Raw genomic sequence first — 16,553 nt, forward strand, 5'->3', positions numbered from 1 at the left:
GACATTTTTCCCCCTCTTTACAAATGTAGTAGTTTTGTACGTCGTAGCCTGTAAGCTAATGATACAAGTGTATGCTTACCTCTTGCTAGCTTGTTGTCTGTTGTATTAATATTAGATTGTATATCTATAAGACACTTGTTTTGTACTCTACTGTGTTAGTGCCAGATTATATGATAGTCTATTAAGAGTTGTTTTATGTGTCTTTCTAGTTTTACTCCAGTTCATTGATGTCACTTCACTGTGATTGCTGTGTATCAAGTCATCCAAGGAGCAAGCACACTCACTTTCCTGGCTCTTGAAAGGGAGTTTGGCAAGCTAATCAATGTTCACACTCAGAGAGTTTAACATATAGCTAGAACAGTACAGTGAAAATCCATATCATCAGAGGGATTCTTCAGCGCAGTTATGCATGTCAAGACTGCAGACAAGAATGACAAAGTATCAACAGTCTCCAGCTTTAAGCACACCTCTTCCTTAAAACATTCAGTAGCCAGCGATGCTGCTAAAGCCGGAGCTGGAGCTGCGCATACCAGAACTATATGTGCACAAAGGCAGCTTGAACTAGTGGTGTGCGATACTGCAAATTTTGGTATCGATCCAATACCAAGTAAATATGGGCCAGTATCATCGATACGGATACTTTTCAATAAATAAGGTGGATGCATCATTAAATTGCTAAATCTCAATTAATTTTCGTTAACGTAAGTGTTTCTTGTCATGTTTCCTTTTTTTATTATTAAATAGTAAAAACCCAGGACATAATTAGCAACGTTTATAATTAAATAGAAAATGCTTTATTATTGTGGTCTGCGATGCTGCTGCAGGTGTCTACAAGCCATCTACACTCACGCCTTGCCAGCTTAAAACCTGTGCTCTGCTTGTGTTGTTGTTGTTTTTGGTGGTGATGTGTACGGCTGGCAGTGGGAGAGCTGCAGCCGTTGAATGTACAGTTACAGCAACCGTATGATTATTTTAAGGGTGAACAGTGCACTGGAAGGAGGCACGGGCGGCCCCCGCAACCACCTTGTCACAGGTGCTGCTGGATGCGCGGGTGACCACCAGAGTGGACAGTTCCCCGTCGCTGGGCCTGGGCATTGGGCATCGGGCACCAATGATCCGGGCCGATTCCCTCGCTTGCTCAGCGGAGTACGGCCGGATGATGGGGGTATGTGGTGGGCAGTGTTGGGTAAGTTACTTTAAATTATTAACTAAGTTACATTACTAGTTACTTCCATCAAAAGTAACTCAGTTACTTCAAGTTACTCGTTACTTTCAAAGTAACTAGTTACTAGGGAAAGTAACTTTGGTTTTACTCAGTCGTGTGGAAGAGCCCACAGACTAGTGTTGTGGCATGGTCGTAGCCCCCAAAAAGGACAAAAAGAAAGTCCGCATCTGTGTGGACATGACAATATTAAATGGGTCAGTGTGTCGTGAAAGATATATCCTTCCCTCTGTAGACCAAACGCTAGGCATGCTCACAGGTGCGCAGTATTTCTCCAAGCTCGATGCTAACATGGGCTTTTGTGAGGGGCAGACTGACAGAAGCGAGGCTGCCATATCGCGCCATCGGCCCCTCTGGCCAACACCAGTAGGCGGTAGGTGAAGTGTCTTGCCCAAGGACACAACGACCAGGACAGAGAGCCCAGGGATCGAACCGGCGACCTTCCGGTTACAGATGCGATTCCCAACCTTCTGAGCCACAGTCACCCGTTAAGTGTAGAGAACGTGCGCGACAAGCAGTGTGGTGGCCAGGCTTGAGTAATCAGATCAGTGAACGTGTCCTTAAGTGCAGGCTGTGCATACAGTAGAGGGTTAATGTGAGGGAACCTCTTATCCCCACACGTTTACCTGAGAGGCCATGGCAGAATTTAGGAGCTGATTTGTTCACACTAAAAGACAAAAATTATCTGTTGGTAGTAGATTATTTCTCGAGATATGTCGAGATTGCTCAACTCAGCCCAACTCGTTCAGCCAATGTGATTGTGCATTTAAAGTCAATATTTGCACGCCATGGAATACCTGAAGCATTGATTACCGATAATGGCCCACAATTTGCATGTCAAGAAATGAGAGACTTTGCAAAGGACTACTGTTTTGAGCATGTCACCAGTAGTCCCAGGTACCCGCAGAGTACCGGCGAGGCGGAGAGGGGCGTCCAGACCATCAAGAATCTCCTCAAAAAAGCTAGCGATCCATACAAGGCATTGCTAGCATACAGAACAACAGCACTGGCAAATGGCTACAGCCCGGCTCAACTTCTCATGGGGCGCAGGCTTCGTACTACCTTGCCAATGCTTCCCGAAACCTTACAGCCCCGTCTGCCTGATTTTCAGCAGGTTTGTCGTTCAGAGAGAGAGAAAAGGCTGAGACAAACTGAATGTTTTAAGAAAAGACAGAACAAGAGAACTGGATAAATTGTTGCCAGGGTAACCAGTCTGGATCACGGATGCAAAAGCACAGGGCACAGTGACATCAGTCCACCCAACTCCACGATCGTACATCATCAGTGAACCCCAAGGGACAATCAGAAGGAACCGCAGTCATCTTGTGCTGATCCCGCAAACAGAGACTCAAACCGAAGCAAAACAGATCCAGTCCACTCCTACAGAGACTGTTTCTGAGCCAAGCGCACCCCATACACCAGGTGTGGTTAGAACCCGGTCTGGTAGGGAAGTGATTAAACCGAAAAGACTTGATCTGTGAAGCTAATTGTTTGGAAAGGGAAAAGTTGTATTTCAAATGCTAAGTTGTGGTTTTGAGAGTAGCATGTTTAAAAGGGAAAATGGTTAGACATCTGTTACAAGAGAAAAGAAAGTGTTTATGAAAATACCGAGTTCATGTTTCCTGAAATGCTGGGGTATGTCTGTATTGAAAAAAAAATATATTATGCAGTTATGTTTTGTTTGAAGAGCAAAAGAACTTCAGTAAGGGGGATGTGGTGTAATCTATATTGATGTACATCATGCGCCACTAGGCGGCAGTACTTACCCTTTAGTCAGGGAATGGTGGCATGTAATCAGCACGACAGTAAGCGAAAGTAAAAGATGGTTGTTGCTCCACGTTATTGCTTGAGCGGGGAGTTTGATTCAAGAGCCCAACACAACAAGCTGCAGCCGTTAAATGTACAGTTACAGCAACCATGTGACTATTGTAAGAATAAATGATGCTGCAAAGCATGAAAATGCCATCGGGTCTGCCGTGATGTTTTAGTTATCAAGTTTGGTTTTTTTTTAAAGAATTTTCTAAAATAAAAAGTCCACGCAAACCAGTAAACAAATTACAACAAGGACTGCTGAGAAACTATGATACAACTAGTGAAAATATAATTAATATGTAAACAACTTAACAATCCCCAAAGCATCTAAGTCACGTCACGAGACAGCACAACACCTAAACAGAAGAGAGGGGAGGGGGAACAAAGTGAGCCTGCTCTGCGTTGACACAGGAGCGGCGTGTCCGGCGACCTGGCTGTTTCATCTTTGCCAAAAGTACAGCATTGCAAACAAAGTAAAGAATCGATCTCACCAGGCTAGTATCGATCCAATACTGATGCCGACTTGGTATCGATACAGTCTATATTCGGATCAATGCACCCACCACTAGCTTGAACTAAAAAAACAAAAGGCCAAGTTGAAATTGGAAAAGACCAGACTTGAGGCAGATCTGGAAGCACTGGAACATGAAAAAGCAGATGCAGCTTCTGCTGCAGAGGCATAGGTTTTGGAGGCAGCAGCAGCTATGAAATGTGACGATACACGGAGCATCAGGAGCAGCATCTCATCATCGATCATTAAACAGCAAACTGAAGCATACCTTGAAAATCACGTGCATGTCAGTTTTAAATCCATCATAGATTCTCCAGGCACCCAAAGTCCCATCTGTGTTAGGAAGCCATCACTGTCAACCGAACTTCCAGAATCTAATACAGAATATCATGCATCACCTTTCAAAACCAGGGTACTCACTGCTAATTGAGTATCAACCAGCTACAGGACAACACCCATTCTTTCTTCAGTACACCACATCACATGCTCACCATACTTTTAAGGGTTCTTCACAACAGAGTCCATGATGTATTCAGATACTGCCCAAAGGATATAGGATATATAGCAACATTCTCAGACTCCATCTCCATGTAAGCATGCAGGAAATTAGTAACTACAGTTTTGAACTAACTACAAATTCAATGACGCCTGAGAGCTTCAGAGCTTGGCAGTCATCCTTCCTTAACGGCATTCAGGACTTGGAGCTGACAGCTAGTGAAGAGTTAGATCTACTTGTACTGAGCTCTGTGTATTTTCTAACGCCTCAAATTGGGCCATAGGAGCAGTAGCTTATCTGAAAGTCATCACTACAGATGACAGCGTCAAAATGGTTTTGTACTCAGAAGAGCAAAGCTAGCTCCTAAACTTTTTCTTTATCCTTCACATTGAACTCTGTGGGGCAGCGCTGGCTGTCGAAATGGCAGAACTTATCCTCGAGGAGCTTGCCCTTAAACCTGATGCTATGAAGTTTTTTTTGTTTTGTTTTGTTTTGGGGGTTTTTGCGACAGTAACATAGTTCTTGGATACATCCACAATGAGACTAAACATTTTTATTGATATGTGCACAATCACGTTCACTGAATCCAACAGATGACTGCTCCTCACCAGTGGCACAGATCAAAATCCAACTGATCTCGCCACCATATCTGTTCCAGTGTCTCGACTGACAGAGACTGTCTGGGTTACAGTAAAGCTTCAAAGGTAAAGGAATGCAAGATGATGAATCAGTGAATCTTGTGTAATTAACCGGATTATTCGTCCAGAATTGCTGTGCGATGCTGACCTACAGCAGACAAGAGCTTCTGGACATCTGGACTCATAACTCCAACAGTTTTATCGCCGATCTCCGACTCATCCCAGAGATCTCCAGGACACCGGAGGCTGCCCACTCTCCCGGCCGGGCGGAAGTGCACGCAGACGGCGCCGAGATCGTAAACAAAGGCGAGGTAGGCGCGGAGGGCTACGGGCTAAGCTAAAGCTAACACCACACCGGCTGCTTTTACCCAGTATTTTCCTCGCCAATGTCCGTTCTCTGGCAAACAAAATGGATGAAATACGGCTCTCCATCACTAACAACAGACAGATTATGGACTCAAATGTCATGTTTTTCACCGAAACATGGTTGAACAACAGTTGCCCGGACAATGTTATCGAATTAGCAGGACGCCACACACACCGAGCCGACAGGCTAGCAGATGACTCCGGCAAGACCAGAGGTGGAGGTTTGTGCATTTATATTAACAATGCTTGGTGCATGAACTCCACTACTACTGAGAGTCACTGCTCACCTAATGCGGAGTTTTTAATGGTCAAATGCAGACCTTATTATCTCCCCAGAGAACTCACTTCGATCATACTCACTGCCGTGTATATCCCCCCCAACGCTAATGCTAGGTTGGCCATGAAAGAACTTTCTGCAGCCATTAACAAACACCAGAATAAACACCCCGAGGCTGCTTTTATTGTTGCTGGCTACTTCAACCACACCAACTTAAAGACAGTCCTCCCCAGATTTCACCAACATGTCTCCTGCCACACCAGAGGAGACAAGACTTTAGACCATGTGTATTCCAACCTGGCTGGAGCCTACAAAGCCACACCCCTCCCCCACATTGGACAATCGGACCATCTCTCCCTGTTCCACATCCACCCATCCACATTAAGGGGACGGCTGTGGACCGTGTGAGCAGCTTCAAGTTCCTGGGAGTCCACATCTCCGAGGATCTCATCTGGACGACCAACTGCTCCAAGCTGGTCAAGAAGGCTCACCAGCGCCTCTTCTTCTTGAGGACTCTGAAGAAGAACCACCTGTCCTCAGACATCCTGGTGAACTTCTATCGCTGCACCATCGAGAGCATCCTGACCAACTGTATAACAGTCTGGTACAGGAACTGCTCTGCCTCGGACCGGAAGGCGTTGCAGAGGGTCGTGAAAACTGCCCAGCGCATCGCCAGAGCACCACTTCCTGCCATAAAAGACATCTACAGGAAGCGGTGTCTGAAAAGGGCTGGGAAAATCATCAAAGACCCCAGTCACCCATCACATGGACTCTTCACCCTCCTGCACTCTGGGAGGCGCTACAGGAGCCTCCGGACTAAGACCACCAGGTACCGGAACAGCTTCTTCCCCACAGCTGTCAGACTCCTGAACTCTGCCTCCTGACATCTGACCCACGTTAAACTCATGGACTGAACATACACACACACACACAACCACCTACACACACACACACAACCACCTACACACACACACAATGGACAACTGTACCCTCAAACGGACGATCTGATATCCTCGTGTTGGCCTTGTTCCCACATCATCATAATTAATGTTGTTCCAGGTTCAACATTGCAAGTGACCAATCACCTTCTTGTGACGTCATTCCTTTGCGACTTCGAAATACCCACCTTCGAGTATTTCGAAATACAAGTGAAGAAGCGAGAAACCGCCGCCTGTCCGCCGAATTTGAAGTAAATTTAGGATACTTTTCTTTAATAAACGGTAAGCATTATACATATGTTCCTCACTTGGCTTGCTGTTTGTTTGCTAGTGATAGGCTACTTGACGACAGCATTAGCTAACCAGTGTTCTCTAGACCAGCGTTCCCCAACTTTTTGGGTGTTTCGTGGCCCGGGGGTTGGGTCAGGCAAAATTGCAGTAGCTTCCCTGATCATTTTAGAAACATAAGTGAAGAGAATTTGAACTAAAAGGCCTAGACTAATGGTTGTGTGCTGAATCTATGAATCAAACTATCACCTGGAAACATAATTAACTGGTCCATAGCTGTGAAACTGGACATGAGTTCTTGATTCTATGGAGATTAACAGTAATCCAGAAATTTACAAATTTGTCCTGGGACATCGTGTAAATGTTGTCCCAGGGACATCGTGTAGATGTTGTCCCTGGGACATCGTGTAAATGTTGTCCCTGGGACATCGTGTGATAGCTTGTTAATAATGGAATGAAAATTATTGATTGTTATTAACTTGTGAAAAAGAAGTGTAACAAATCCACATGTTATGTTCTTACATCCTTACAGAAACTGTGACTCCTTCACAATGTCAGGTAAATATCAACGCATGTTGAATAATCAACCAATCAAGCCTTTTATTATCACATGCAATGTTACACGTACAACTGCAATAAAAATTTCACCCCCTAATGACCATACATATATTGCTTAAAAATCACATTGGGAAGACAGGTCGGAAACAGTTAGGAAGGTCAGAAAACAATTTAATTAATAGATGAGGGGAGAGGAGGAGAAAAAAGAACTACAACCAGACAAAGCTCCTAGAAGACTGAAATGGATGATGGTTGCAGCATGCAAAAAGAAAATGATATCTGTTGACTACAGCATATGCTTTCTCACAGATTACCTTGTGGGAGTAGCTGGACCAAACTCTACTGGTATTTCAAGTTTGAAATCCCTGTTTGACCAGACAAACATTTCAGATGAGGTACCTCTTGACATAAACATCCTTTTATGTTGTCATAAAACTAATGTTAAATTCTGCTTTAAATACACTTTATTGTACAATTTACTTAATGAATCGTATTCCTTAGTTCTGTTTTTATTTGTATGTATTTATTTATTTGTTTTATAAGGTAATAGATGGCCTAATCTATTTGCACTGTGAGGTATGTTGAAAAGCTGGTTTGATCATAATGACATAGCATGTTTATGTTTTTTGTAATGTATTTGAAAACATAGGTGTATTTATGTTATTTTTATAGAATTTCCCTCACATTTATCCAATACCAAGCCAAATCACTGGAAAAATTTTGGATGGGTCCACAAGAGCACAAAGTGCATACTTTTTGAAGGTATGACTTGGACTGTGGTAACTATGTTCTTATCACAAAGGGTTTATAAGTTGCCACTATAAACAAACAGCATTTTCCAAAATTGAAACCTTGTCAGAAGAACCTGAAAAATATGTTTCTGAAACCTTTTCTGTGTAAAGACTTGCTCAAAAGCAATGCACACAGATTAAAACATTTCTGTCTTGGCCAACTGATAAAGAACACCAAAAATTGAGTGGTGCGTGTTGAGTCTGTGGTCTTGATTTGTTTCGTACACACTATAGAACTTAATTAATGTAAACAAAAAATGACACTTTCTGTATGTTTGTGTATCTGCAGAATTAATTACAAGTCTCACCTGACAAGCTTTCGCAGTTTTGCAGTGTCATTCTTGACAGAAAAACATACTTGTCACATTCTTTTTATTTCCAGAAAAACATCTTTCAGATGTATGAGAAATTGATTGGAGCCTGTCTGGAAAACGGCAGCCACTGGACCTTGTTTGTTAGTTGCACAGATTTTGCACTCTCTCTAGTGCATGATACTTTTCAGTGTCCCTCATTAGGAAAGCTCAAGGCCCAAGCCTACCATAGCCATCTTTTTACAAAACAGTTTTGTGACATACCCAAGAGGACCATAGTCTATATGAATTCATTTGGAGAGTCGGAGGTCAGAAAAAGTGCGGTGTTGAAAAACTGGAGGTAATTAATTAACATATTTAACATAACATATTTAATTTAATTGAAATCATTACCGAACGTGGTTATTGATTTCTCTATATGCTTTTTATTTGTAATAACTGCGATCTCTCAGCTCATTTGCTTCAGCAAGAGGCTGCGCTGGAGAGTGGACTTTGTCACATGTGAGCCACCCACATCAACAGGATGGGAACTCATGTGGAGTGCATGTCATAATGGTACTGAAAACTGAAAACTATAGCTTTAACCTATATAAGTAATGTTTACATTTTTGCCTATTCAGTTTTTAAAGCCTTAGAGGCAGGATGGTAAAATCTAAAAAAAAATTTGTAGATTGAACCATTTCAGCAGTAATGCTTTGCTTTGGTTGCTCTGTTTTTTTTTCTCGGGGGGGGGGTGTTAAAAAAAAACCCATTTCTTTGTTAATCTAATTTTTTTTTGTTCTTTTTTTTTTCTTCTTCGTCAATTATTAGTTTGCCCAATCTCTCATTGACGGTAAAACACAAGTGGAGGAGTACAACACTGAAATCCCAAAGCTCAGGTCCCGACTTTGCCACTACTTATTTTCCTCAATAGGTAAAGATAAAATTAGCCGCCTTCTTTTTCTCTAACATTGGAAAATGTAACTTGTACTTAAACAAATTATTTTTTGCAGATCGAACTAGGAAGTGCAGTCAGTGCTGGTGTGTGATTGCAGCCAAAGACCGGGTACACTACAGGGAGTGCAGAATTATTAGGCAAGTTGTATTTCTGAGGAATAATTTTATTATTGAACAACAACCATGTTCTCAATGAACCCAAAAAACTCATTAATATCAAAGCTGAATGTTTTTGGAAGTAGTTTTTAGTTTGCTTTTAGTTTTAGCTATTTTAGGGGGATATCTGTGTGTGCAGGTGACTATTACTGTGCATAATTATTAGGCAACTTAACAAAAAACAAATATATACCCATTTCAATTATTTATTTTTACCAGTGACACCAATATAACATCTCCACATTCACAAATATACATTTCTGACATTCAAAAACAAAACAAAAACAAATCAGCGACCAATATCGCCACCTTTCTTTGCAAGGACACTCAAAAGCCTGCCATCCATGGATTCTGTCAGTGTTTTGATCTGTTCACCATCAACATTGCGTGCAGCAGCAACCACAGCCTCCCAGACACTGTTCAGAGAGGTGTACTGTTTTCCCTCCTTGTAAATCTTACATTTGATGATGGACCACAGGTTCTCAATGGGGTTCAGATCAGGTGAACAAGGAGGCCATGTCATTAGTTTTTCTTCTTTTATACCATTTCTTGCCAGCCACGCTGTGGAGTACTTGGACGCGTGTGATGGAGCATTGTCCTGCATGAAAATCATGTTTTTCTTGAAGGATGCAGACTTCTTCCTGTACCACTGCTTGAAGAAGGTGTCTTCCAGAAACTGGCAGTAGGACTGGGAGTTGAGCTTGACTCCATCCTCAACCCAAAAAGATGATACCAGCCCAAACCAGTACTCCACCTCCACCTTGCTGGCGTCTGAGTCGGACTGGAGCTCTCTGCCCTTTACCAATCCAGCCACAGGCCCATCCATCTGGCCCATCAAGACTCACTCTCATTTCATCAGTCCATAAAACCTTAGAAAAACCAGTCTTGAGATATTTCTTGGCCCAGTCTTGACGTTTCAGCTTGTGTGTCTTGTTCAGTGGTGGTCGTCTTTCAGCCTTTCTTACCTTGGCCATGTCTCTGAGTATTGCACACCTTGTGCTTTTGGGCACTCCAGTGATGTTGCAGCTCTGAAATATGGCCAAACTGGTGGCAAGTGGCATCTTGGCAGCTGCACGCTTGACTTTTCTCAGTTCATGGGCAGTTATTTTGTGCCTTGGTTTTTCCACATGCTTCTTGCGACCCTGTTGACTATTTTGAATGAAACACTTGATTGTTCGATGATCACGCTTCAGAAGCTTTGCAATTTTGAGACTGCTGCATCCCTCTGCAAGATATCTCACTATTTTTGACTTTTCTGAGCCTGTCAAGTCCTTCTTTTGACCCATTTTGCCAAAGGAAAGGACGTTGCCTAATAATTATGCACACCTGATATAGGGTGTTGATGTCATTAGACCACACCCCTTCTCATTACAGAGTTGCACATCACCTAATATGCTTAATTGGTAGTAGGCTTTCGAGCCTATACAGCTTGGAGTAAGACAACATGCATGAAGAGGATGATGTGGACAAAATACTCATTTGCCTAATAATTCTGCACTCCCTGTATGACATGTCCTTAGCCATATAGATTGTTTATATAATGGACTTTGTTCATTTGTTTTTTGTTTGTTTATTTCTTCTTCTTTTTTTTAAATTCACAGGTGCAGTGCCAGAAATGTGGTGCATACAAGCACATGCGTTGTTCAAAGTCTGTTTGTGGCATCTGTATCTTCTGTGAGAGTAAGTCACAATATAACTAAACAATGTCCAAAAATGTTTAAAGTGAAATTTTTTTCGTAATTTTGCCTTTGCACACCAGGACTGTGCAATTAAAGTGGACGTTTCAAGATCCAGTTTTTACACAAAACTATTTTAGACATAACTGTGTCGTAGTGTGGGGATTTCCCTTCACAATTAAATTGATATAGTGCTGTTTATATCATTCTTCTTTATGTAACAGCACATTGCAGCACAGCAGAGGGAAAGGAGTTGTGCAGCATAGTAGGTGGCTATACAGGAGGAGCAACAGAAGTAGCCAGTGAAGAATGTCATCAGGGAAAGCATCAGGCAGCGAATGACAAAGGAAAAGTTCCTAAGGGAGAGAACATCTGCAGCAAATTGACAAGTAACAGTGAGATAGGAAGACTGACAGTCAGAGATGAAGGTACAAAGACTGAAAGAGATGAAGGTACACAGACTGAAAGAGATGAAGGTACACAGACTGAAAGAGATGAAGGTACACAGACTGAAAGAGATGAAGGTACACAGACTGAAAGAGATGAAGGTACACAGACTGAAAGAGATGAAGGTACACAGACTGAAAGAGATGAAGGTACACAGACTGAAGACAAAGAAAAAGAAACAGAAGTATACGGCACAAGTCTGAGTACAGATAATGCTGCTGATGATGATGTTGACAGGATCCATGCAGATAACCTGATTCAGAAGGAACTAGTACAGTTTACAGAGGGCATGGTCGCTCATCTGTACCAAGCTCAAAAAAGAAAACCTACACAATAACAGAAGACGAGATCAAGCGCAGAATCAACGCAGAGAACATGTCAGTTCATGTTTTCAGAGGTTTGATTGGGGTAGGTATACATTTCGTGATTTTGATGTCACCTGAAATAAATCCGGGTTACTCGTATCAATGAAGTGACAATGTGGCTGGAAATTGTGCATTTGCTGCAATATATACACAATTACACCATGTAAACAAAAGCATTTAACTTTGTTTGTGTGTGTGTGTCTCTCTCTGCTCTTTTGGTGTTTGCACTTTTTCTTTTTTAGGGCCGTAAAGCCAAACTGCCCGCAATGATTCTTGACAGGCCTAAGAAGGCCAAAACTAAAGTAACAGTGTTTAGTGTTCTGAGTGAAGAGGAGGCTGGGGAGCTAGCCCTCGGGTTTGCCGGAGGATTGGCCTGCGATGTCACAAGAGACATGGTCTGTAAAGGCATCGACCATTCAAGTGCTGATATGACAAAGTAAGTTAGTAAAATAATATGAAAGTTGTATCTTTTTTTGTATTATTTGTCATTTCCCCGTATTTGGGTTATTGGTATAATATTGTTAATCTTACTTTCTAGTAACAGACAGACTCTTTGCAAAATCCAACACAACCTTAAACATGAACTGACTGATTCCTCAACCTTCAGTTTGCTGACACACACCTTTGGCCCTGCTGCACTGGATTCTGTCATTTCGTTCCTGTGTGAAAAACTTGATCTTGTCTCTTAAATAATGAAACCTTTTGTTTGTTCTGTAAATCAGAATCTTGAAAATTGTTCACTGTTGTTCTAAGTTTGTGTCAAGTTAACTATTTGGCAAAAATGTTTGGTTCCTAATCCAAACAGCATAATGACTGTTCTAACACATATCTTAAAAATACTACAAAGAAAGAAAATTATCACATATGCTTCAATATGAATGTAATTGTGTCACACTCGGTTTGTAGTAGCTTTCCTGTTTTATTTTGAGTTTTGGTATGTTTACACTGTTGTCATTTTTATTTCCGTTGTGTTCGTCTTCCCTTATTAGTTTTACTGTATTTAATTAGTCTGATTTAATAACTTATAATTATTTACTTTCCAGTGTGTATATATGCTCCTCATTTGGATTATCGTTTGTTTGAGTTCTGCCTGTCTTTTCTATTAAAGATTTGGACTTTTTTATTCTGTGCAATTGGTAATTGACTGGGTTTAATTTATTGGCCTGGAAAAGAGGCCCCAGGGATCTGGTCATTTTAACCCCCTAAGACCCGAAATCTTCCATGGCATGCATTTTTAATTTCCATCCATCCATCCATTCACTTCCGCTTATCCTTTTCAGGGTCGCGGGGGGCGGTGGAGCCTATCCCAGCTGTCATAGGGCGAGAGGCGGGGTACACCCTGGACAGGTCGCCAGTCTGTCGCAGGGCCAACACACAGGGACAGACAACCATTCGCACTCACATTCACACCTAGTGACAATTTGGATTATCCAATTAACCTATCCCCACAAGCTGCATGTCTTTGGACGGTGGGAGGAAGCCGGAGTACCCGGAGGGAACCCACGCAAACACGGGGAGAACATGCAAACTCCACACAGAAAGACCCCGGCCTGATGTTGGAATTGAACTCAGGACCTTCTTGCTGTGCGGCAACAGTGCTAACCACCGTGCCACCGTGCTGCCTGCATTTTTAATTTCTCTTTGATATTTGGGCCGATTGGAACCCGATGAATGTAAAAAGAAAGAATTACCAGATTTATTTATTTTTTTTACCTAATTTTTGTTTCTGAGAAAAATGAGAGCCACATATGAGGACATTCATTTGAAATTTTGATAGAACAGTTGCAGTATAATGTCCTCGTAACTGTATATCAGGCACTTGTTGATCAAGATTTAGTATTTTGGTCTAAATAACCCAAAATGCGATGTCCACATATGCGGACGCCAGGTCCTAGGAGATTAAAGGCTGGAGTAAAGTGTTAGAGCTATTTATACCTATGTAAACTTTTATACACTGGTTTTTACCTGTCTTGTTTCAGAAAGGTTTAAAAGGGTAATGTACACAGTTTATTTGTTTATTTATTTATTTGTTTGAATTCAACATATTTTATTAAAGTAATTGAGCTTGAACACAGAAAAAACTGAATCAAATAATCATAAAATCAAATCACTTGCACTATACTGAAGTCTAATCTACTCTGAGCTAATGCCGGTTTCCAACACTAATGATCGGGTGAAGGAGAGAGATGAGGGTGTGCACGGCCACTGGTGCTCTTATCCCCCGTTCTTTGTGATACAATCCAACAGGAAAGCAATCAAACCCTTGGACATTAGCCAAGTTAACATTCACAAATATATACACACGGAGGAACTCTGAGCCCCAATGTCAGCATTAGCACAAACATGCCACTTCATACCAAATCTCAGTGTGAGGTCAGGTATTAGTCTCATTCCATTATTCTGGCTATATTTTCTTACTCATCATTACTATTAAACTTACACTTAAGACTAACTATTAACAAAATCACACCCCGATAACTCTATTATTACACTTTGTATTTAATCATAAAAAGGCTGGATGTTGAAACCTTTTACTTCTATTTTGTATGAGCCGGGGGTTCTCAACAGCTGATACTCTATGTCCAAAAAGTGACAGGTATCGTTTTATGGAGCAAAAAACTAAAGAGCGCATATTTTATAAATAATACCAACAATTAAAAAATGCAGACCTTTAATAGTAATAAGTAATCCTTTATTTATAATGCATAGCAATATAAAAATAGTAACATATGAAAATATTACAATGGGCACAGATGAATTTGTATCAAAAACAGCAACCAAGCCAAAGTAATGAATAACACACATAAATAACAACTGCTTGAGAGAGCAAACAATTTCTTTTCATCTGTTCCTTGGCAGAAAGTTAAGACAGCTATTCAGCTTTAGGTTTCAATAAACAGAAGTAATGGATGCAGTCCCTTTGAAATGTCACACAAAAGTCTACTTGTGCATATACTTAGCTTTAACTCTTCTCTTTTTTGTTTTGTATTCCAAAAGGTTTTCATTTTCTCCAGAGGCTGTCTCTCTTTCAGTGGTTATCGACTGTTCACATTCATTTTCACAGACTGTTGGAATGTCGATGCTGGCCGAACGTTTCTTGCTAGAATGCAATGGCCTAATTTTGCGTGCATTATCTGTCGTCTTTATTTCGTACTGGCATATACTTTTGCCTACTTCTTGTTTTGTTTTTAAGACATTTGTATGCAGTTCATCTATCATTGCAGTAATACCCTCTGGAATGAATGCCCACTGTTTAACTGTGTCTAAAACAGCATTTAGTTTTCCAACCGCATCTTCTGTGCATTTTTTTTCTGTGCTTTCAACTACAGGAGTGTCATTCAAAGTTGATAGAGGACTTTTCAGAGAGTTTTTCATTTGTTTAAAATGGCTACAAGCCACCTTCAGGCAAGCACATGTGTTATAGTGAGAGAACGTACAACAAGTGCACTGAAGTGTTTCAGCCGATGCAAAAAAACACAGATTTCCAAACAAACTTGACATTTTTATCACTTTCAAGTCCTCACAGTGTACAAAGTAATGCCTTTCTTTCACTGCAATTCTTGCCAAGGTAGAAATGTGTCACGGTTCTGGGTCAATTTGACCCAGTATTTTGAGTTGTCATGTTTTTGCAGGTTTAGTTTAGTTCCATGTGTCATTTTCTGTCTGTCTCTCTATGTCGAGTCTGCGTCTTAGTGTGATGGTTTCTTGTTCCTGTTTTATTGTGAAGGTCTGCATCTCATGTGAGTGTGTTCAGTTTTACCTCTGTCTCGTCTTGTTGATTATTCCCAGCTGTGTCCACCACCTGTGTGTAATTCCCCTGTGTTTCTCTGTGTGTATTTAAGTCGTGTCCTCTGTCATTGTAGTTGCTGGTCTGTCTGTGTATCCACCATGTCGCACCCGTGTGGTCTCCCTGCTGGCCATCGTCGATCTCCTCTGCGTGTTCTCATTCTTGTCCAGGTTTGTGCTCTGTAGTTTAGTTGTCTCCAGTCTAGTTTAGTTAGTGCTCCAATTAGTGATGGGCAGATGAAGCCCCATGAAGCACTGAAGCTTTTCATCCAATTGGTTCACCCCAACGCGAAGCTTCATGAAGCTTCATTTGCTCTAGCAGGACACCTACTGGACGTAAAAATAATAGCTGGCATGAATTTGAAGAGTGTGGCATTTTGCACACAGCCTGTAAATGTCAACAACAAAAGGAGTGTGTAAAACATGTATATTGTAGTGATGGCAGTATACTGTGTATATTTATAGTGGCAGTATGGGAAATGATTATTTGGAAATGCTTGAAATGGAAATGATCATTTACTGTGAGGTGAGGTGTGGTTGGGGTGTGGACAGTGGTTGTGCTTTTGTAACGTTGAGGTATGGACAGCTACACACTGAGGCTTTGAGCCTCAATCCTGCCTGTTCACATTTTATTCTGTAAAAACTAAATTTTCACTGCTTTTACGACCTTTTTAGTGGGGAGAACATAGCTAGGATTTAATGATTTAACAAATCTTTTGAATCCTTTGTCCTCCACAATGCTAAATAGCTGGGAGTCCTCAATCACCATGCTGACCAGGTCTTCATCTATTTGAGATTGTTCTCCTGAGGAAAGACAATAAAGATAAAGCACAAATATAAATATCACACACGTAACTTATAACAGTTGTATAATATTGTTATATCATTTAGTAACATTACTGCATCCTATATTATCATTGCATTTGATGGCTCACCTGGTCTTGCTCCACAATCGGTGTCCCCCTTATTCTCATGCAAA

The 16,553-nt window shown here is 41.3% G+C and overlaps 1 protein-coding gene across 1 annotated transcript; it reads left to right on the top strand.

The window, feature by feature from the left end:
• Positions 1 to 7,173: 7,173 nt before the first annotated feature.
• On the top strand, positions 7,174 to 12,730 carry LOC146681416 (uncharacterized). Its single transcript, XM_085449399.1, has 11 exons — positions 7,174 to 7,501; positions 7,650 to 7,682; positions 7,779 to 7,868; positions 8,280 to 8,351; positions 8,460 to 8,548; positions 8,661 to 8,763; positions 9,019 to 9,121; positions 9,201 to 9,253; positions 10,902 to 10,980; positions 12,031 to 12,224; positions 12,333 to 12,730. Exons 1-10 carry the CDS (start codon positions 7,289 to 7,291, stop codon positions 12,036 to 12,038), a joined length of 843 nt encoding a protein of 280 aa, XP_085305525.1. The 5' UTR covers positions 7,174 to 7,288; the 3' UTR covers positions 12,039 to 12,224; positions 12,333 to 12,730.
• Positions 12,731 to 16,553: the final 3,823 nt, after the last annotated feature.

Source organism: Copadichromis virginalis, linkage group LG23 (genome assembly GCF_057382275.1).
Source record: "Copadichromis virginalis isolate Kocher_CV1m ecotype Utaka linkage group LG23, C_Virginalis_male_GT1.1, whole genome shotgun sequence".
NCBI classification, from domain to species: domain Eukaryota; kingdom Metazoa; phylum Chordata; class Actinopteri; order Cichliformes; family Cichlidae; genus Copadichromis; species Copadichromis virginalis.